Consider the following 24883-nt stretch of genomic DNA (forward strand, 5'->3'; position numbering starts at 1 on the left):
GAAATCACAAAGACAACAAGGATCATGACAAAAACAAGGACTATAACAAAGACCACTACAAGCACCATGGTTCATGCCGTGATTCTTACTGTGGTCCACGTCATTGTTCATGTCGTGATCCTTATCGTGGTTCTTGTTATCCTTATCGTGGTCCTTGCTGTCATTATCGTGGTCCTTGTTCTTATAGTGGTCCTCGTCCTTTTCGTAGTCCTAAATTTGTCATTTAAAGTAAAATTATTTTCCCATTTGGCAGGAGAATTATGCAGGGTTCAAGCCACAGTCACATTTTACTACTCGGCTTCTAAAAATGCAACAAACTTTGAATGTAAGTGTGCAAAAATACGACAACCACATTGGACTTCAGAAACGAAGATGTTAATGGAGAAAATGAAATCAGAAATGTGTTTGAACTAATCTGAATTTAAATGAAATGCTAATGGCATCGGCAATGTTCAATAAAGTTTTGAGCAATAGATGTTCAGGAATTGATTTCAAAGAGTTGGTGCAATTCATGCAAGTTAAGCGAACAAATTCTTCTAATATATATAATTCCATCGCATGCTGTAAATTGTGAGCGAGTTGCATGAATCTTGTAAAAACTGGAATTAGAAACCGTCGTTCAGTAAAAAGAGTTAGCACTCTGCTAACAATAAATCTTGAAGGGTTTACTCGTAAAGATTTTCAATGTTTAGAGTGCCCATAAAATAACGTATTTTAATGTGATGTAAATTCGGCAATAATTGATTCTAAACATACCTACGTGTAATGATTTACTTACATAAGCACATCTAGAGTGTGATAAGATGAAAGTAATAAAGCTCAAAGAAAGAAATTACATAACTTTTTGTTTCTGCATACTTTATTAATTTTATCTTTCTGCACAGTTATTTGTAATATTGCACAAGAATTTCGCAATTTGCACAAATATAATTGTTCATTTGTGCGTTTTTATGACAGTTACTTAAACTCTCCTTTTATGTTACACGGTATACTTATACAGAAGCGTTCACAGGTATACCCGGCCGAAGTCGATATTGACTTGAATTGAAGGCCTCGGTGCAAAAGGTGGTCAAGTCCAGAAATGAAAATTTTACAGGGGATGAAAATAACGTTCTACAAAAATGAAATGTGCATTAATTTGAAACTGTTTTCTTCACAATAATTTAGGAAATTAGTGGGTATTTTATGGAGTTACCAATATTCTTGTTAGTTTTCTAGAATTTTTTTTAATAGTGGACTTGAATGCTTTTTGTCCCGAAAATACAACGAATTTCTTTACCATGCTTAAACTTCATTTATTTCTTATCTGAAAACAAATCTACGAAACTTACTTCAATCACAGGTGAGTTAAAGCTGAGTGATTAATCAATGTCTATATTACATAAATATTTTCAAATATTATTATTTGCTGATGATATTGTGTTTATGGCAACTTCAGAAGATAATTTACAATGTTTGGTTTACAACTTTAATCAAATGGCAAAAAGTTTCAATATGGAAATTTCAACTGAGAAATCTAAAGTGATGGCTTTTTTTTTTTTAGGAAAGGAACCAGTCCGTAGCAAAATTTGCATCAATAATAAGATCATTGAACAACTTAAACATTTTAGTTATCTCGGTTACCAAATTTCATATAAAGAAGAAACAGATTTGAATGAGAAAATTATTAAATTCAACAGAGCAATGGGGATAATTAATCAGACATTCAAACCAACCTTGGTACAAAAACACACGCGCACCAGAATTTATAAAACATTGACCAGACCTATACTCTGTTTTGATAGTGAAGCTTGGACGAGTCGTAATATTGATTCACAAAGATTAACGGCGGCAGAAATGAGATTTATGCGTCGTACAGCGGGATACACGAGAATGGATCACATTAGAAATTTTGACATTATGAAAGAACTGCAGATTGAACCGATTACGGAATACCTACAGAAATACAGAGACAACTGGAGATCACATGTCATCAGAATGCCTCGTTCTAGAATTCCACGCCAAATTTTAAATTACCATCCTGTGGGCAAGAGATCCTTGGGCAGACCGTTCAAGCGTTGGCAAGAGACCGTAACGGGCCACTAGGCCCAATACATGCAAGGATGATGATGATTGTCAAATATTAATAATCTATAATGTGTTATACAGGTATCTGATGTTGGGGACCAAAGCTGTAGTTAAAGTTGGTATTGAAATATATACTGTAGGAAAAGAATAAAAACTTACTTTCCACATGGTGGGAAGATCTCGGAACAAAAATCAACCGAACATGTCTGTTTTTTTTTTAAGCAAATCAGTGAAGCAGTCACATCCTTTCCAGCTGAAGAGACGTTAATATAAGTCAGACTTGATGGATTCTTGCACCAAAATGTGCACCATATATTTATCTGTGCAGTGCATACTAAATGTCGATTTTGGAACAAAAAAAAATGAGACTTTACCGGTTTTTGCACCGAGGTCTTCAATTATATCGTCTTACAGAACTTCGGTTGGGAAACGAAAGAGAGACCAATATACAGAATCCTACTAATAATAACATTTAGCTTGTTGTCTAAACTTAGATAAAATATCCAGCTTTACGTGTATTTCTTGACTCTCTTAAGTATTGTAATGTAACCGCCAGCAAATTTTTACGTACTGCAAATCTATATTTTTTCTTATTGTCTTACCACAGAGGCGCTGGTGTAATTTCCACTGCTTAGATACTGTGAGAGATAAACATAGGGAAACATTATTAGTACAATATAGAAACATCTTAACATGTGATTCGCACACAGGGTTAGATGAGCAGCTGCTTAACTATTTATCCCAATGAATGTATCTTGTTTATGTTATCTGTATCTGCTCATCATGGAATTCGATTGCGTCACAAGCAGTGGTCGAATTGGGTCGGTATGAACTGGTATGACATACCGGAAGTAAAATAAGATGCCAAAAAGCATACCGGCAGTAAAAATTTAAAATATATACTGTTATTTAGTGAAGCTGAACACACAATCCATTACGCTAACCAATAGTGTACACTCGCTCATTATTCTCTCTCTCTCTCTCTCTACATACTTCACCTCTACACCCTCCGGCCCAAGGCCGAGCGCTTTCCATCTTTCATATCATGAACTCACGTAGCTAACGCGAAACTCATTAATGACGTAACAATAGCGTCTATACTAATTGAATAAGTTTTAAATAAGTGTTGATAATATCAATTTCGCTTCTGGTATAGAGAATATTGACATTTTCGCATTAACTGTTTGTTCATTTAGCAGTTTGGATAATCATTTAATCAGTAGCATTTAAAATTTTAATCGTAACAATGGACAATCACGTGATTTAACTGTTTATTCAACGTTCACTTTCAGCTCTGATGTGGATTCTCATGACATAGTCCTTTATGTCACATAGAGGGAAGTTTAGTATTTGTTTTTCGTCCTGTTGGACTGTTTGTGTTTGTGTCACTGGCTTGGCTTTGGCAAGTGCGAAGTATATAAAGAATGCGGCAAAACATCCTCCCTAATTTAAAGTTTAAATAAAAAACAGATGGATCAAAATAAGGAAGCTGTATTAATATGAATGGTACCTAAACAGTGGGAAATTTAGGTTTATATGCGTTGCCATAGTGATATCAAATGACATGCGCAAAACAACAAGAATTGAATAGGAAACTTTATTAATATGAATGGTATCTTAACAGTGGGGAATTTTTCATTTTTTTAATAACGTGTCTCTCAAGTGGTGTCCTTCACTATCAATGCATTGTTGAATGCGACTTCGGAAATTCTGCATCACTCTAACTAGCATTTATTGAGGAATAAGACCAATTTCTTCCTGTATTGCATTTCTTAGGTCTGGCAAAGACCTCGGCTGATGTTTGAACACCTCAGCCTTAAGTTGTCCCCATAGAAAAAATCTCAGGGTGCAAGATCTGGTGATCGTGCTGGCCAGGGGGCGTCGCCACGTGAAGAAATTAAGCGTCCGGGAAACATCTGTCTCAGAACTTGGAGAGAAATCTGAGCTGTGTGAGAGGTGGCTCCGTCCTGCTGAAACCATACCTGGTCAATCTGCAGCGCATTGAGTCTTGGTGCCAAAAAATTGTTGATCTATGAGTACCGCTGAGAGATCACTGTCACAGTAGCACCATTCTCTTCAAAAAAGTAAGGACCAGTTTTCCCGACTCTTGCAACCGCGCACCATACAGTAACACGGTCGTTATGTAGAGTTTTTCATGAAGTTCACGAGGGTTCTGTCCACTCCAATATCGGAAATTTTGATGATTCACGCAAGTAAACCTAAATTTCCCACTGTTTAGATACCATTGATATTAATACAGTTTCCTTATTTTGATCTATATGTTTATTTAAATTTTAAATTAGGGAGGATGTTTTGCCGCATCCTTTATTTTGCATGTGAGTGTGATAAGTGAAAAATTAGTTTAGATTTGCTTTTAAAACGAACACCTTCCTCCAATAAACGCGTTATAAATAAAGTTGAATCTGAAAATTACATCATGTCCAAAGAAGCTAAATAAATCCTTATCTACAAGAATTTTGTAAACACTGCTGAAAGCAGTGAGTCCAATCTTTTTTAGTAATCTCATTAATTAGTGTATTTGTCTGTTTATAACATTTTCTTTTCAAGATACGGTCGTCATTATAACATTTTCTTTTCAAGATACGGTCGTCATACTCTGTACTCTCTCTTAGATGTTCCTGCAGTAGTGCATGATGGCTTACATTATATGTTATTTAGTGAGCGCGCAGTATCAATGTCTTATTCAAGGAATCTCCAAAATAATTGTAACACAGCACAATTGCTTATCTGTCACCACACTAAGAAATAAATCGACTTGGTCGCTACGTCCGCATATAAACATTGTACAAGTTAGTGAAAAACAATAATAAAATGTTTATTTGTTGGGAACCGAAATTCGACATCACAATTGAGGGGCTTAGAACAAAAAGCAGGTAAGTGACATTATTAAAAAAAATGAGGTAAGTGCGTGTTGTGATAGCCCAAAAGGATGTCTCTTTGGGATAAAATCAGGGAAGTGATTACACTGTGCAGTGCTGCTATATGGGCATCATTTCTCCAAACTAGTGTATAATATTTCATTGCATGTAGAAATTTAACTGTAATTTCCTCAAAACTAAGTTTCAGTCACTTACCTGCTTTTTGTTGTAAGCCCCTCAATTATGACTGTTTTTGTATGGTACGTGCGAAAGAGTGAAAAAAAAAGAAACTCTATAATACTCACCTTACAGGTCTAGACAACGGTTTATAGCGAACACCTATAAAAGAAGTTCCCTCGATTCTCTGTCTCCAGTAAGCCATGTCCTCGTATATTCTCCAGGAAGGCATTGAAGAAGAGGAGATTACATCAGTTTATTCGTATATAACAGTTACGAAATACACATTCAAATGACACCAGAAATATCACACTTTAAATCTACAATTTTAAATTTACATTTTGAAATTAACGTCCCTAATAGTTACTGAATTGTGAGCAAGTTCTAAACTTCCCTATATTATTATGGCAAATATTTACCACACTTCTCGTTTTGGAGAAAATAACGCCAATGAACTCCCCTTCCATGGAAGGCGATTGCCTTGATGGCAACGGAAGTGTGTATGATCAGCAGTGGCGCTTGTAAGAAACCGACAACATTAAATTTGTGGTATATCTAAGGTCATAACAATTATGATAAGACGCAAGAGCGCGAAGGTTTTTATTTTCTACCATTATTACTCTTTCTTCCATACCAAACTCTATAACCTCTCTAAAATTCCATACCATGAAAGGTTATTAGGTAATTTATCGTCTGTAAGTTATACCAAACTAATGCCTCACAATGTTTAAAATCTTTCTTCCATATTGCCAGAATAACAACACGCAGACTACAGACCTTCAACGTGTATAGCTTAACGACGATAGATAAACAACAGTTCTCGTCGTATACAATAGATGGCAACATTTCTGCTAAGGTTGACGTAACAAGTTCATTACAGCGGAAGTGAAACTTGAAATATAAAAAAATAAGGTCAAATAACTCCAGCACAGTAAAATCATTACATTAGTCTCACTTTCAAGGAGTTGTGTATTGAGCGTGTGACCTATTTTAGGACATTATTTTATGTAAGCATATTATAGACAATGCACAGACTTTCATACGTGACATGCGAAGATTAGTGATGCCATCTAAAGGCGTATCAATGAAACTGTCTTTCATAGCGCCAAACAATCAAAAACACAGTCACTTAATTTCATTGTAGCGAGTTAGAGAATTTAACCAGTCTTTGGAGAACCTTGTCATAAGGAGTTCTGTCCTGGATATAGAACGTTTCTCCTGCAATCACTTTTATTTGCTCATCACTTAATCGACAGGTCTTGTGTGTATGTATCTGAAACAATGGTGTCATCTCAAATGTTTAGTAAAGTGAGGGACTCCTTAAACCACTGCCCCAATTAGCATGTTAACATGTGCGTTGCTTGCTGTGATGTAAAGAGGCTGTCTACTTGGAGTCCGATGTCCTACATTGTCTTTCGTTCAAATTCGAAGTCGTTTTCGACATTACACCGTGGATGTTATTATTTTTTGTTAGGTTGAATTATAGTTCAAATGCAGAATGAAATAGATTAAGATTTACTGCTGACTGCTATACAACCCAAGAAACATAACAGAAGAAAGAACAAGAGAAGAGAAGAGAAGAGAAGAGAAGAGAAGAGAAGAGAAGAGAAGAGAAGAGAAGAGAAGAGAAGAGAAGAGAAGAGAAGAGAAGAGAAGAGAAGAGAAGAGGACGGAAAGAAGAAAAACGGCGGAAGAGAAGGAAAAAGGACTGAGGAGAAGAAAAAAGGACGGAGGAGAGGAAAAAAGGACGGAGGAGAAGAAAACAGAAAGTAAGAGAAGAAAGAAGGACGGAAGAGAAGAAAAAGGACGGAGGAGAAGAAAAAGGACGGAGGGGAAGAAAAAAGGACGGTGGAGAAGAAAAGAAGACGAAGGAGAAGAAAAAAGGACGAAGGAGAAGAAAAAAGGACGAAGGAGAAGAAGGAAGAGAAGAAAAGTACTGGAGAAGAAAACAGGATGGAAAAGTAGAAGAAAGAAAAAAGAGAAGAGAAGAGAAGAAAAAAGACGGGAAAAGAAAAAAGGACGAAAGAGAAGAAGAAAGGAAGGAAGAGAAGAAAAAAGGACGAAGGAGAAGAAGGAAGAAAGAAAGAGAAGAAAACAAAGGAAGAGAAGTACTGGAGAAGAAACAACGGAAAAGTACAAGGAAGAAAAAAGAAAGAAGAAAAGAGACGGGAAAAAAAGGGCGAAAGAGAAGAAGGAAGAAAGAAAGAGAAGAAAAAAGAACGGAGAAGAAAAAGGACGAAGGAGAAGAAGGAAGAGAAGAAAACAAAGCAAGAGAAGAAAGGTACTGGAGAAGAAAACAGGACGGAAAAGTAGAAGGAAGAAAGGAAGAGAAGAAAAAAGGCGAGAAAAGAAAAAAAGGACGAAAGAGAAGAAGAAAGAAAGGAAGAGAAGAAAGGAGAAGAAAAAAGGACGGAGGAGAAGAAAAAAGGACGAAGGAGAAGTAAGAAAGGAAGAGAAGAAAAGTACTGGAGAAGAAAACAGAACGGAAAAGTAGAAGGAAAAAGAAAGGAAGATAAGAAAAAGGCGAGAAAAGAAAAGGACTAAAGAGAAGAAAAAGGACGAAGGAGAAGAAAAAGAACGGAAGAGAAGAAAAAGGACGGAAGAGAAGAAAGAAAAGGAGAGAAGAAAAATGACGAAATAGAAGAAAAAAGGAGAGAAGATAAGAAAACATAACGGAAGAGAAAGAATAAACGGGGAAAAAATATGTTTTTGTACTCATCAATACAGTACATTCGACCTTGTCGCGTTTGTGGCGTTCCATCCCCGGCCAGATAGTAATTCAGTTTGTAGTGGAAGATACAAGCGATGCAGAGGGATTTTGTCGTGTATTTCCATTCAAATTTGAGAAATTTATTTTGCTGTTATTCAAAACAAAGTGAATTCAGACAGAAAACGTGAAATTCAATTGGCAGCCAACGACAAACCTATTGCAAAAATTAAAACGCATATTAATATAAAATATTTAATCGAGATATTTGTGGTGACAACATCTTTGAAGGCACAGTTATAGGTCAGCCAAGATTCGATTACCGACGGCAGGAGTCCGAACTACTGAGCTCGTTGCATGTTTCCTATTTGTAGCGATAGCAGTGACCTCATCTCCAATCGGTAATAAGAAGTTGGCAGGCCTATAATAATTAAAGCATTGCACAGTTTTGTACAGTAGTTTACTTGCAATAGACAACAGTGAGTATGCTCCCCTCTTATATCATCTATCATCTGCAATAGATAAAAACAGACTGAGGCGAAGTCTGGATTTCTACCAGTCTCCGACGCGGATGTAAGATTGAGGGCTTAGGAATCTGGACTCTGGAGTTTGTCGAGTATTAGTAGGCTATTCAGTGAAGTATTATCTTGAAAAAAAAAAAAAAAAAAACACGCCATCTTAGCTTTCATTACCTCATGGATGATACTACACAGATATATTAACTTCTATTTTTTGTTACAATTGTTCAGATTTTTCTCCTATCTACTAACGATAGGCCTACTAATAATTGATTTTATTAATCCAGAGTCAATTATTATAGTTCTGTTTCACAAATCCTTATATTATAACTAGCCGTACCCGTGCGCTCCGCTGCACATGTTAGAAATAAATATAAAGTAATTACATAATTAAAATAGGACGTTTGATCCAGGGAACATTCGTGTTTGATAGAAGGATAAATCGTTTAATATGTTACTTAATTTAAATTGTATTTAAATAACCAAATTCGGTCATTTTGGTCCAGAGAGCAATCATTTGGTGCACAGACAATTCCTTTAATATGTTTTTTAATATTTATTACATGCAACCATAGTTTAATGAAGATTGACATATCATTTAGTTTTAATGTGTATACTTTATATTACTTGCTATATGTTTCAGAAGATACTGTATTAACATTGTAGAATTATGTCCATCTAGAGAAACTACACTTTTCAATGGTGAAATAACAATTAAACAATTAATTAGCTTCCGATATTACTTCATACAAACACAGAAACATTCTCTAGGCTATGTTTAATAGCTTTCGATTGTTGTTGTCCAACGCCCTTTATAGATGAAGTCATTTGTTTTTATTTCAGTACAGCGCCTTAGATGGCGTTGTTATTGTAATTTGAAAACTCATTTATCTCATTAAATATCAGTCCTATCAAAATTTTGTACAGAATAAAACTTATCGGAAATTATTTTTAAAGTAACGTTTGTTATGTAATATTTTTCATGAAAATCAATAATAAGCGAGATATTTCGATTTATTTAATTGAGGCCCCCTTATAACCCCCCTTTTAAATGAAGTATTTTGAATGCCATATAGCCTAAAATCTAAGTTACAACGAACTTAATTTATATTCCAATTTTCATCGAAATCCGTTCAGCCATTATCGCGTGAAAAGGTAACAAACATCCAGACAGACAGACAGACAGACAGACAGACATACAAACAAAAATTTCAAAAAAGCGATTTTCGGTTTCAGGATGGTTAACACCAATTATTTTTGGAAAATCGAAAATTACCAGAAAAATTTTGGTTACAGATTTATTATTAGTATAGATATAGAATAGCATTTGTTAATGTTTTTCCCAGTATCTCATTTGACTTCAAAATCTGAAGGAATTAAGAACCTCAGGATGTATACCCCCTTTGCGGCATGGGTGAAGATGCGTTCCAAATACGTAGTATTAGAATATCAAGAAAAACAGACAATACAAGGGAAAAAAATTGAGTATTAATAGATATGTAGCATATAAGTAAATATATAATACAACTAGACTATTATAAGGTAAAGGTATCCCCGTAACATGCCATGAAGGCACTTGGGGGGCATGGAGGTAGAGCCCCATGCTTTCCATGACCTCGGCACTAGACGAGTTAAAAATTAGGCACATTTTTAATAATAGTGAAGTTGAAATAGGAAGAGAAATTTAAAACTAATGGTGTATTAAATTGATCTTGTAGTGTGTGTTTTTCCTTTCCTGCTTAGAAGATAAGAGTGTGGTATATGGGTACGTTTTAGGAGAAAGATTGTGTTTAGATATTAATAAATCGAATGTGTTATGTTTTAAAAAGAAGTATAGGCTATTAGATTACTTTTTAGGGTAATGTAAGTCTTGGCATAGATGAATAAAATTGTAAAGTAAGGTAAACCTGGGGTAATTATAGAATTGTGACAGATCTATCTTAGAGAAATATGAAATGAAGAGTCCACTGCAAGAATGATGGATGTCATTTGGAATACATTTTGCAGGAGAAGCAATTGAAAGTCTGAAATGCTTAGCGCTCAAAGCTTAACTGTGATTTTCCGATCATTACTGGACAATTACTATCAGTGTTAATGCCATATAACTCTCTATGTGCATTCTATATGTCTTAAGCTATGCATTGACAGTCTTGGTTCATTTTCGACAAGAAGGTGACATCCATCATTCTTGCAGTGGACTCTTCAAATATGATAGTTTAATAAAATATCATATATCATATCATATCATATCATATCATATCATATCATATCATATCATATCATATCATATCATGTATCATATCATATCATATCATATATCACATCATATCATATCATACCATACCATACCATATCATATATCATATCATATATCATATCATATCATATCATATCATATCATATCATATCATATCATACGCCCATATAATTAACCTTTGTGCGAGATCGTGCGTATTTGCTTGGTTTCCGCACAAAACCAATCCGCGGGAAGTCTAAAATTCCACATTCAGTATTCCCAACCTAACACACATAGCAATTTCCCTCTTCTTACCGCTTAAGTGACATATTCATTTTACTGCTTTAGGCTTTTAACATTATTTTTAGAGACGTTCAATATAGTAATAATTATAAATTGGAAACTTACCACTGCAATTTCACCTACATTGCACTGTTAATTATTGTTTTTAAATATTTGCAAAAATTAAGTAAACTCTACAACTCCACTAAAGTTACTGCATTCGTAATGCAAGTAACATTAAGGAAGCCGTGAAAAAATCAACAAGATTCCATAGACTGGGGGGAAAAAAAGACAGACGTATATCACGGGCTGCTGGAGTATAGTAAACACAGAAAACATTTTAAAGCAACAATGTTGAAGATAGATATTTTTGTTTTGAAAATTTGCCGTCATTGAACAGAAACCAAGTTGGAGATTTCATTGCAACTAATTAGAAATTCCTCTTTCAGGTATGTAATAAACGATCTTCGCACAAAATAATGTACGATACACGAGCGGTATGTTTTCTTTCAATTCTCGGAAATTAAAAAAGCTCAACTACGTTTCGCTTTTTCAAACTTTTCCTCGAACATGAAAATTTCAACATACCGCTCTTGCAACGCATATTACTATTAATCAAATCTCCCAAAATCAATTCTTTAATAGGTTAATAATGTCATATAACAAAATGTTACCAAACATTCACTGGACTTCACCACATTAATAAACTATTAAAATTAATATTAATTACTCAAGGAAAATTACATTTAAAACGCTAAGAAAGACATCCAATATAGCATCTTAGAATTGAATGCCTGAATGGAACACGGACCCATTCCATTTCTATCAAATTTTACAGTAAGAACATTATGGTATGGCATGGTAATATTTTATGGCACTGCACTGGTACGATAACGTGGCTTATTATGAAAGATTTTCACTGACGATAAAGATTATTTATAATGCTGGAGTACAAAAAAGTTATTTTTCCGCACATGTGCGAGAAGATAAACCAACGTTATTTCAAGATGCTCAGAAAAGCCTTAATTTCCAAAGCTGTTTAGAAAACGCACATTTCTTGTTATGGTAGTGAATTTAGTATTTACTGCTACATACAATAGTCTACAAAATAAATACATATTATTGACGTAGCACACACCCATTGAGCAAGTTCTTGTTCGGTTCCTATAAATAACTATTTTGTACTAAATGGAACACAACAAAGATTCAATAAAATTACAAAACCAATATAATCATTACAAAACAGGAATAATTACGAAGATAAAAGTAGAGAATCAAGTCAAGAACAATATAAGTTGGAATGAATATGCTTAAGTACAGGTGGGTTGAAAGTCGCTTTCCCCAAACACTTTCTTACATTTAATTACATTCAATTTACATTTGTCTAAACATTCCTTTACAGATTTTGCTTAAAATGGAAGTCCTGTTTCTCGATATACAATTCACAACGTTTAGGCACTGATTTACAGATGGCAGAACATAACTCACGATTTTAATTTACTTTCAAGAAAGACTGTTCGATCATCTGTCGTAACTGACGCATATCCACATTCCAATCTTCAACAGAGGAAATTCTCTTCAAAATATGTGACTGGTTCTCAGTCAATAAATTAATATTAAATTGTAACAAAACTACCATAATTAAATTTAAATCCTGTCCAAATTCAACGTCGCAAATTTCTAGCGCAATAATTAATAATAGATCTCTATTAGAAACAACAACAACCAAATTTCTTGGCTTAAAAATCGATAATGTGTTAAATTGGAAAAATCATATTAAAGAAATTACCCCCAAACTAAATTCAGCTTGTTTTGCTATTAGATCTATGCAAAAGATAGTAAATAGCAATACCTTAAAAACAATATATTTCGCATACTTCCACTCGGTAATGAGTTTTGGAATAATATTCTGGGGAAATTCCACAGATAGTAACAATATATTTCTGTTACAAAAAAAGAGTAATTAGAATAATAGTAGGTGCCAAATCTAGGGAATCGTGTAGGACTATTTTCAAAAAACTACAAATAATGCCCATGGCTTGTCAGTATATCTTTTCATTAATAATCTTCCTCGTATGCAATCGTGAAAACTTTGTAACTAATTCAACAGTTCATAGCATAAATACACGTCAAAAAATGACTTTCATACGCCATCGGCAAGTCTATCATGCTATCAAAAAGGAGTGCGTTATATGGCAGTAAAAATTTTAATAGCCTCCCTATCGATATAAAAAATGAAACTCAAAACATAAAATTATTTAGGGCCAAATTACAGAAGTACCTAATTTCTCACGCCTTCTATTCTGTAGGTGAATTCATGACATTCAATAACACTTCATGAAATTGATACTAAAACTTTGTGTTGTACTAGTAGACTATATTGTAAACCTCTTCTGTATATATTTCATCTAGACTGTGACTATAAATTAAGATTTTATAATAGTATTAAGTTTTTTGACTTGTTCCATATTCTAGCTGCGAAGCAATGTATGAATACCATGGAATGTTAATAAATACAATACAATACAATACAATACAATATCCTGCGGTTTCTGAGCAAAAACATAATTTTTCAGGATACCCCACAGCGAAAAATCACATGACGTCAGGTCGTATGATCTGGGTGGCCATTCTGTTGTACCACGACGGCCAATCCATTCATGGAATTGCTGGTTCAAGAAGTCCCTCACTCCTACACCAAAATGAGGTGGTACTCCATCCTGTTGCCATATTAACTGCATATCGGCCAAACGAGAGCTGTTTTCAAGACATGACAAAGGAAGAACAGTCGACACACGAACATGGTTGCCAACCCACCACTTATTATACCAGCTATTCATTTGTTCAAGTTATGACATCTGAATAGTTTATGTGTATAACTATGAAACCTAAGAACGAATATTGGGGAAAGCGACTTTTGACCCATCTTGTATAGTGAAATTAAGAAAAAGAAAAAAAGAAAAAGGGAAATGAATACTAAATAATTTGCTTAATTTTTTTCTTAAATGTATTAAACTCAAAATAACCTAGGTAAGGATTTATTATGAAAGTAGAGTTGTGTAGCCTTGGCCCGTAACTCTGGCAATTATTTATTGCAGTGGTTGTGTAATTAACATTTAGGTTCAACTAAAGGAATATAAGAATTAACTTTCCTGTCCAATATCATTAACGAATTTAAGACTACGTTACAGACTAACTTCTCCTTCGTAAACGAATTGAGATACGAGGAAACGAAGAAAAACGGAAAATTCTACAAGCTTGCCCTAGATAAGAAAACACTGAAACCTTTTTATACAACAAGAAAAATGAAATAATATGAAACCTAAGAACGAATATTGGGAAAAGCGACTTTTGAACCACCTTGTATACTGAAATTAAGAAAAAGGCAAAAGAGACATGAATACTAAATATGTAATTTGCTTAATTTTTTTCTTAATATAAGCATTAACTTTCCTGTCCAATATCAGTAACGAATTTAAGACTACTTTACAGACTAACTTCTCCTTTGTAAACGAATTGAGATACGAGGAAACGAAGAAAAACGGAAAATTCCACAAGCTTGCCCTAGATAAGAAAACACTGAAACCTTTTTATACAACAAGAAAAATGAAATAATATGAAACCTAAGAACGAATATTGGGAAAAGCGACTTTTGAACCACCTTGTATACTGAAATTAAGAAAAAGGAAAAAGAGACATGAATACTAAATATGTAATTTGCTTAATTTTTTTCTTAATATAAGCATTAACTTTCCTGTCCAATATCAGTAACGAATTTAAGACTACGTTACAGACTAACTTCTCCTTCGTAAACGAATTGAGATACGAGGAAACGAAGAAAAACGGAAAATTCTACAAGCTTGCCCTAGATAAGAAAACACTGAAACCTTTTTATACAACAAGAAAAATGAAATAATACGAGATCATGACAATAAAAATTGGAAATATCCTTCGTGCTTGTAACTGAAGATCTAAGTGAAAGAGAAATTAGCCAACTTTCACTTGAAAATTACGTACATGCAATCCTTCCTAATTGGTATTACCGTAGACATAGAGAGACCTTGGCATGAAGCATTCACGGATATGAGAGAGAAAGAGAGGAATCTATAAGCAAGTTTATATTATTACTTTTTTGTATATGAGATGAGAAGTCTGAAGTCTTTCTGCACTACAACCATAATTAATTGCTTGCAGTCTTACAATTGGAACTTCACATTTACGTTCAATTCTACCCCAAGGATGCCAAAATTGTCATTCACAGAAGTGTGACAGGATATTGCTGTGTTGTAACGAAATATGTAAATACGTAACATAAGAAATATTTTTTACGTTAGTACTACATCTATTTTTATTACGTCATATCTATCATCATATACAGAATCCCCTACAGTATATCTGTCTGCTATGTGTTTGTGGAGGAAGGAGAGGTATCGTTTGCATATTTACGAGTGATATGTTAAGCGATGGTCCCGCGCCGTAGCGTCGTGGTCTCTAAGGGTATGTACACGTTGGAGCGACGATAAACGATAAAAGAAGCAGCGATGCTATATCAGAGAGAATTGAAGCATGCATTGTCATTGAGGTGTGCAGACTGGAGTAACGATAAAAGCAAAGATACACGATGAAAGATACGAAAAAGGAAAATTCCATTTTCTTCGCTCTTGTCGTTCATATGATCTCTGATAAAGATAATATTAATTTGTAATATTATCGATATATATCCCAATATTAATCGATTTATTATTATTTCAGCATATTAAATTATCATAGATATTGGCAAATTGATCAGTTGTGTATTTATTCGTGATACGTTATGTGACCACAAGAAGCAATCACAACACAATGAATTTATACTAGCTTTGGGATGAGAAACGGGTTCAATTTTGTACGTATTTAAGTTATATTAACCTTGACCTAGCAGCTGATATTTCCTATATATCTTTTTTCATTAAGTGGATGTATAGAATATCTTCTACTGATAAATCCAAATATTCCCTTCCCACGTTCTCGTTGCTCCAATATGAACACTTGATTCTTTGACAATACCACAGTCTAGTATATATAGTCACGAAGCTTGAGTTGTGAGGGTGCTAGGAACAATAGACTGTGCCGGTACTATTTCACATTGTCTGTAATGAGGCGATATTAGCAATCTTAGTGGTTGGCAACTATTTATGGATGCATATTTACTTCGTATAGAGCTTCGTGACTGTATATACTAAACTGTGGTAATACCAAAGCGTCGCTAGGTCGTTTCTTTTATCGTATATCGTTGCTCCAACGTGTACGTACCCTGAGGCATCATGCTCTTTGCTCGCGCTATGGAATGAGAGCTCCTTGAATCTTCATGGGAAAGGAATTGCCTCATGAAATTTCGGTCAATGTACCTATGGGACCTTGCCCAGCGAGCATCGTTATGAATCTAGGGAGCTAAGCTAAGTAACGAAATCGGTAAAAAAAAAAAAAAAAATCTCACACCTTACCGAGACTCGAACCCTAAACTTTTGCATAAGCTGATGGGCTAGACCAGTGGTATTCAACATTTTATTTTCTCTCTGTACCCCTAAGAGACACTTTTTCAGTCAAGCTTTTATCCTCAAAGTTGTTAGTTCAAATCAATGGCGTACGCAGAATTTTGTCAAGGGAGGGTTATTATTAAAATAGTTTACATTGATTAAAGTTCTCGTTAACACTTGTTAAAAATATAAAATTTACTTTGTCATACGTTAAAAGTGTTAAAATTGTAAAAAAGGTATTTACCTTCGACAGACGGCCCGTTTCGAAGCTATGTGTCGTCGTCTTCAGTGTCTCTTGAATCACTGGTGATCTTGACTCTGCGATGTGCAGTTTTCGATGGTAGGGGTGGGGGTGTGTTGTTCCTATGGTGGGGGTTGGCTGTTTGTATTTTATGTTGTATTATGACGTCAAATAATATGTGCGTATCAAACTGTAGTTGTGTGTTAAATATATATTGTGGGTGTGCTATTGTATTCTTATATATTTCGTACTGTTCTAGGATGTTTAACTGTGAACTTTTTGGTGTGATGTGTAAAATTTCCATATCTGTTTCTATATTATTGTAGTCATGATTATTGTTGATAATGTGATCTGCATAATTTGATGTGATGTAGGTTTGGTTATAGCTTTAATATGTTCGTTGTATCTTGTATGAAAGGATCTTCCTGTCTGTCCTATGTAAAAATGTGTGCAACTATTGCATTTTAATTTGTAAACTCCAGTTGAATTATATTTATTTGAATGTTTAGTGTGGTTATTTAAGTATTTCTGTGTTGTATTATTTGTTTTGTATGCAATTTTGTACTTTAGTTTTCTGAATGAAGTTGCAATTTTGTGGGTATTGGTATTGTGATATGTTAATGTTAGGTATTTATTCTCGCGTGCTTTTTGTGTTGGTTTGTTTTGTTTTTGTTTTGCCTTTTTTATTAGTGTGTCTATTATGTTAGGGTTGTATCCATTGTCTTGTGCTATATATTTTATTGTGTTTAATTCTTCAGTGTAGTTGTCATTGTTCATTGGTATATTAATTAATCTGTGTGTCATTGTACGGAAAGCTGCATGTTTATGTTGTATGGGATGGTTTGATGAATTGTGTATATGTGTTGTGGTTGTAGTGGGTTTCCTGTATATTTTGAATTCGTGTCTGTTATTTGTTTTGGTTATGGTAATGTCTAAGAAGTTTATAGCTTGCTTATGTTCCATTTCTACTGTATACTTTAATTTGGGGTGTATTTTGTTGAGTTGTTGATGTAGGTTTTCTATTTGTCTTTTGTTTCCATTATATAAGACTATTATGTCATCTACATATCGATGCCAGTATATTATTTTCTCTGCGTGTTTGTTGTTGTCGATGTTTAGTATGTGTGTTTGTTCAATATGTGTACAATAGCACACCCACAATATATACTTAACACACAACTACAGTTTGATACGCACATATTATTTGATGTCATAATACAACATAACATACAAACAGCCAACCCCCACCATAGGAACAACACACCCCCACCCCTACCATCGAAAACTGCACATCGCAGAGTCAAGATCACCAGTGATTCAAGGGACACTGAAGACGACGACACATAGCGTCGAAACGGGCCGTCTGTCGAAGGTAAATACCTTTTTTACAATTTTAACACTTTTAACGTATGTCAAAGTAAATAGTTTACAGTTTACAATATCGGTATTTTAAATTTACTTTATTATTATTATTATGTATTATTATTATTATTATTATTATTATTATTATTATTATTATTATTATTATTGTTGTTGTTGTTGTTGTAGTTGTTAAAATTATGAACTGTCAAATGCACAAAACGTTAAACATTTTACAATAAAATCAGAACTGAAACTACCGAACGGATGAACATAGCTCTTAAAATGAGTTTAAAATCGACAATGGACAATATTTAAGATCTGCACTGCAGAACTGTCAAAACACCCTTTTCGATATGTTTCACAACAAGTTAAATTTCATATTGTGTCAGTTTCATTTTATTACAAAGGCGGTAGATCTCTCTATAATAAAGATAGCATTGTTATAATTCGAACGTGACGTAGAGCAAATCACAGGGATTGTATTGGACAGGCAGGAGGACTATGCCTTATGTCGATGTAGATTTTGTTACTCTGACAATGAAAGATTAGAGAAGGGGAAACGATTATGGTTAAAAAATCTATACTAATAATAAATCTGTAGCCGAAATTGTTCTGGTAATTTTCGATTTTCCAAAAATAATTGGTCCTAACATATATAATTAACCACCCTGAAACCGAAAATCGCTTTTTTGAAATTTTTGTTTGTCTGTCCGTCTGTCTGTCTGTCTGTCTGTATGTTTGTTACCTTTTCACGCGATAATGGCTGAACCGATTTCGATGAAAATTGGAATATAAATTAAGTTCGTTGTAACTTAGGTTTTAGGCTATGTGGCATTCAAAATACATTATTTAAAAGGGGGTTATAAGGGGGTCTGAATTAAATAAATCGAAATATCTCGCTTATTATTGATTTTTGTGAAAAATATTACATAACAAATATTTCTTTAAAAATCATTTCCGATAAGTTTTATTCTTTGAAAAATTTTGATAGGACTGATATATAATGAGATAAATGAGTTTCAAAATTAAAATAACTGCCATCTAAGGCGGTGTAATGAAATAAACAAATGAATTCGTCTATAAGGGGCCTTGGTCAACAACAATCGAAAGCTATGAATAATAGCCTACAGAGAATGTTTCTGTGTTTGTATGAAGTAATATCGGAAGCTAAATTAACCGATTTGTGTAATTAATTATTATTTCACCATTGGAAAGTGTAGTTTCTCTATATGGACATAATGATATAATGTTATTACAGTAACTTCGGAGTGAATTGAGGACAGGTAAGATTAAAATAGCTTCTTATGCACAACAACTTGATAGGCTATTCTATGTATTCGCTTCCTGTATTTCTTAAAATAATGTTTATCTCAGAGAATTAACGAACCACAAGAAGATTTAGTATGCAGTAATAATATGTTACCTTAGCATTCCATTATTTTATAATCCAAATTTTAAGTATGCTCAATTGAATCGTGTTAAAATACATAAAATACATATGCATTAAATGCAATGCAAAAAAATTGGGTAATGAGCCAAGCAGATTATGTTGCGCTGTTGTAAAATAAAATTTGTTCCTCCTGAGATTCAAGAGCCCCCATAACAAATTAAAAACTTACTTATCTGTGTACATCCGTTATCAACACATTTTTTATATAATATAATATAATATAATATAATATAATATAATATAATATAATATAATATAATATAATATAATATAATATAATATAATATAATATAATATAATTTAAGTTATTTGAAGGATTCAGAACCATAGTGGCCCAAGCACCATTTACTGAATACGTAGAAAACAAGGGTTAAAATTAAGTTATTATCATAATTCAATGGAAACATATAGCAAGTAAAATAAAGTATACACATTAAATCTAAATGATATGTCAGTCTTCATTAAAGTATGGATGCATGTAATAAAAATTAAGAAACATGTTAAAGGAATTGTCACTGCACCAAATGAGTGTCTCTGGACCAAAATGATCGCATTTTAATTATTTAAATACAATTTAAATTAAGTAACATATTAAACGATTTATCCTTCTATCAAACACGAATCTTCCCTGGATCAAATGTCCTATTTTAATTATGTAATTACTTTATATTTATTTCTAACGGGTGCAGCGGAGCGCACGGGTACGGCTAGTATTCAAATATAAATATGTAACTTTTTTAGAAAGTTTAAGAGAAGGTTCAAACTCGGTAACATTGCGTACCCTCCTGGTTCAAATTATGCATAACTGTATATACATTTATTAAACTCAACAGTGTATCAGTTATTGAATCACCTAGTTCTAAACCATAAAAGAGAGAATCATGTTATTGAACAAATAATTAAAAGAACAACGTTATATATCATAGAAAAAAGTTAAGTTAATATATTATTAACTTAAGTGGTTTTGTCCTGTTAATAAGATGCTGATGGATTCTGCACGCCAGCTCCTCGATTCTTGGTCCAATCTTCCTGAATGCGAGTATCGGACATGATTCTGGATTCAAGCGATTTCTGCGTTTCATTTTGACTGATGTCAATGCAGAGAAAACCTGCTCACACAGGGGAATGGCAGATGTGAAATGACAGTGTCACTATGGTGTGTCCAAAACTACTTCCGACCTGACAAATGGCGCCTTTAGCATGTTACCATGGCAACCATTCAAATCAACCAATCACTAGAGACGCGTAACCATAGTAACGAGACGGTGTTGCCGTGTCTATGTTTAAATTTTCACGTGCATACAATGTCCGAGATGACTTTTGAGTTGGCTGGTTAGCGAGTGCGTTGCGTGAATTAAAAATATTGTTTAGTTTCATTATTATTTTAGTGTATCGATAATTATTGTGTTTAAATTATGTTACACGTATTATCTTCATTGTCATTGGTGGAGTGTGTGACTATACTTGTTTTTTTTAAACATGGGACATGATAGGAGCGTTGCGATCGGAAAAACAACTGAATGTCACATAGCGTGGTAGGCCTGTTGCTATGGTAACAACGGTTGAGTTGCCAAACTTACTATTCCCACGCGGTGAATGCTTAATAGCTCTCTTGGCGACATTTATTGTGAACACAATACGTTTCGTCTTTGATTCTCTGTCGATTTTTGTATTGTTTTCTTACCTTCGCGTCAATTGTCAATGAATGTTTTAACGTCAGCCATCTTAACGTCAATTGCTAGCTTCCATCAGCTGGCAGCATGGTAGTCCATATTCGCAACATAGCACTGTAGTTCCAACCTCGGCCGCTTAACTGCCATGTCCCATCTTTCAAAAAAACAGTGTATAGTGTGTGTTTTCTAGTTTCTGTGAGAGTTTCTAAACAGGTGACTTGTGCAATGTCGGAAGGAAGGAAAAGCAGGCGGAGAACAAAGAATATTGTACAAGGTGCCCCGTTAAAGAGTCAAGCGCAAAAGATGGTGTGTAACGTAAGAGAGTATTTTGAGAGGAAAAAAGATAATGGTGGGCCTCTTTTACCTTTGGCGCAAGTCGTAATGAGAACTGCTGCTTGTGTTAAAATTAATAAGAGCACTGTTATCGATATTGGAAAAAGGCCGTGTATAGTACGATTATTTAGTCCTGACAGTCGTCGACAATGTGCGCCTGGGTCAGGCGAGTCCATTAAGTTACGCCAAGGGATGTCCAGGTTAGTCTGTCGCTTGCATTCAGAGCGATCGGATGTCACGCATACGGTATAGCGTTGTGTTTCCAGTACAGCAAAGCTGTACTCCATGTCTTTACCGACCGCTCGCCCTTATCTCTACTTCGGAGCTCTCCCCACTACTCCTATTACTTCCCCTCTTCCGCGTCGCAGAGCTGTCAGGTCTAAATAATCGGTCTGTAGATAAAGATGACGCAGGGTCCTCAAGATTTGAAACTCCGGGAAAAAGGGAAAAGTGGAGAAAAGTGTAACAAATATGAATGTTTCCAGTAATATGATGCTTTTCTAACAATACTAGTGGCTTGTGCAGCAAATGCTGCAAACTAAGTTCACTAGAAGTTCAAATTAAAATTGTTCAAATTTATTTCGAATGAAGAATACCAGACATTATGGAAGTTATTTGCTTCCATAATAATTAAACATACCTTCTGAATGGTTTTCTTTATGCCAAATACTTTTTTTTGAACCTATAGACCTACATCTTCAGCTCTTGAGTTTCAATGCGAAAACGCTAGTAACAATGTCAGGAGGATCAGTCGGTTTTTCATGTGGGAGTGAAGCAGTAGCTATTTCAGGTCATTGCGGATTGTAGGTGAGAGTTATGAAAATATAATTTGCCATGCTTTCCAACAATATACACCGCATCTTGGTATAGCTACTGCACGTTTCGTGAACTACCTTGAAATGTAGAGGATAGAATCATTTTATCCTACTAAGAGATATTGCTAAAGTGATCGTGACATTACAACATTTTGTAGGCCTCTTATTTTATCATTAAGTAATACCTGTACTTTTTAATATCCAATACACAGACAGCTGTACTCAGAAAATTATACACCCGAGAATCTGACCTGTAAATTCTTTTTAGTAAGTCTTGAAGTTTTAAATAACCAATACTACAGAAACGTTCTGAAAAATTTACACAAATGAAGATCGACATATTGGCATTATGATGTCAAAGAATCTGAGCCATCTGAACTATAAATATGTCAGCAATCCTGCAAGTCGTAGCCTTCGTGTGATAGTGTTTACTGTAGTGTGTTTGTGTTTTGTTTTATTCTGAAAAGCCATTATTTCTCAAAACTGATGACAGATGGATTTTGGAAAATAGAAAAATTATGTAGGAAAATTTACATTGCACTGAAAATTACTATTTTTCTGAAAAACTTTGGGTTCCAAGCTCCAAAATGAAAGGTCATTTATTAAAATTCGTTCAGCCGTTTTCCCGTAATTTCCATCACCAGTTCAAATATATATATATATATATATATATATATATATATAGGCTATATAATTATAGATTACATGGACGAATACTGGTACTCATAAAAGTAAAGGTATCCTATTAAATTTAAACTTGTTTTTACAGTTTACAGTTCTTTCAACGCTTTTCTAACAATATTACATTACATTAAAGAATACCGGTGCTGCTGCTGCTGCTGCTAAAATAATAATGTACACTAATTTTAATGCATAGTATTCAACAAATTGGTTAGCAATGTATACGTCATGTCAGCTGTTCGTTACTGCACTCTATCGGCAGCCCGCTCGCTTACACGTAAGATGGACAACATGACAACATTGCTCCCCCTTTTATGAAGCTGTCAAGTCGGAAGTAGTTTTGGTCAAGGTTTTTTATAAGTTCCATATACTCTTTGCGGGCATAACACCAAAAGTCACAAATTTACAAGTTTTAGAATTTTATTTTCACATTTCAATTGTAAGGGAAGTTCAGGGAAATTGCCGGCTGTGATGGAAAACAGAGTTGTAATCCAATCATTAGCTCTGATCATTCAGTAAACGCGTATGCTTATTTTAAATTTTACATATCCTCTGAAAAGTTTTCACGTTTCCCAGATTGAATACCACTGGTTAGACCAGGCAGTTAAAAGCTAAAGAAATATAATAATTCGACGGTAATGCAAACGAACGCAATAAAATTATTACTAAGATTCAGTGCAGCATCTATTCGCTTCGGTTCCACTACATCGCAGGCGAGTGGGAGCAGCATACGTGGACTGGAGACACGTAACAGCGACTGGGTTAAGTAGGCCGAGGCAGTGAACAGTGTCAACTAAGCCTGACCTACCTGCTGTCAAAACTGTGAAACTTTGTAGTGTCGGAAACATATGTTATTGCATGCGTGGGCATAGAAATACATACTGACAAGGCCTTGAATGCTGAAATGAAAAATGAAGTGGGCAAAACGGAGGTTTTGGATAAAATATATAAAAAGGATTTGGAAACAACACGTGAGGTAGTAGCTATACAATACAGGTAAATTCATGGGTACTACAGGGAGATAAAGAGATTAGAAAAACAGATAGGGGATTTAAGGGGTTACATAACTGTAGCTCTTTTTTCTACCTTTAAAGAAATTTAGAAAAAAATCAATGAAACATTTATTTAAAATTTATATGTGATATACAGGGTGATTCAGACCACCCGTAACAGTCTCGTTTATTTCGGAAACTAATGCATTAAAGTTTTCGAGACAAAAAATATTTATAACTAAGGCACATATGAACTTTCACTTGAGCTTGATTTCATCAATCAGCCTTAACAGGAAGTAGGGTCAGTGGCGTATTACTTTCAAATTTCAAATGGGAGTCGAGTCATTTGATAGAGCTCTTCAAGACAAGCAAATTTCATAGGAAAAGTTTTTATTAATTCCTACTCTTTCAATGAGAAGATGTACGAGAAGGCAATGACCATTAATATTGAGAAATGTTACAATTATTAGAAAATATAAACAAGGTAAGTCCATTTAATGTTGACATAGTACACATGCGCAATTACCTGGCTGGCAGCACCGTCTAGGGGTGAATGCAAGTAAATTACCCCTTCCCCTTTGCTCGCCCAGCAGCGTTTCCTTTAGTCACCGCAATACAGTACCTACAGTACGAACGGCCAGGTCTACATGCACAATAAACTTAGCCAGGTAATAAGCTCAGATGGAATTTCCCAACAATGTAGGCCTACATTAAGAAGAAAGTGTTTTGTTTTCTCTGTACCTACGTATGTACATTTTTCAATTTTTTCAATTAGTTATGTGACTAATAAAATAAGTACCGGTACCTAAAAGTTAAGAGTGATTACAAATATCTCCTACGTACTACAAACAAATCAAGAAGGTTTTGATATGTTGATGATATTGAGCTGCTGAGAAACTTCCGGGAAATAAATGACTTATGGGTGGTCCGAATCACCCATTGCTTTTTCATACG

General features: G+C 34.3%; 1 protein-coding gene across 4 annotated transcripts in view; it reads right to left on the reverse strand.

Moving 5' to 3' along the window:
- The window catches only part of LOC138714829 (scoloptoxin SSD14-like), a 120183-nt gene that overhangs the window by 46389 nt on the left and 48911 nt on the right, over window positions 1-24883 (reverse strand). Inside the window, exons 1-2 of one of the 4 annotated variants that reach the window (XM_069847005.1) lie at window positions 5543-5891; window positions 5252-5341 (exon numbers count right to left, since the gene is read on the reverse strand). The exons of 2 other annotated variants lie outside the window; for them this stretch is intronic. In XM_069847005.1, the coding sequence (XP_069703106.1) occupies window positions 5252-5328 (77 nt within the window). In that variant the 5' untranslated portion in view covers window positions 5329-5341; window positions 5543-5891. Of the gene's footprint in view, window positions 1-5251; window positions 5892-24883 lie in introns of those variants that run through there. One more of the 4 variants, XM_069847004.1, reaches the window with a different exon arrangement.

Source organism: Periplaneta americana, chromosome 15 (genome assembly GCF_040183065.1).
Source record: "Periplaneta americana isolate PAMFEO1 chromosome 15, P.americana_PAMFEO1_priV1, whole genome shotgun sequence".
In the NCBI taxonomy this organism is placed as follows: domain Eukaryota; kingdom Metazoa; phylum Arthropoda; class Insecta; order Blattodea; family Blattidae; genus Periplaneta; species Periplaneta americana.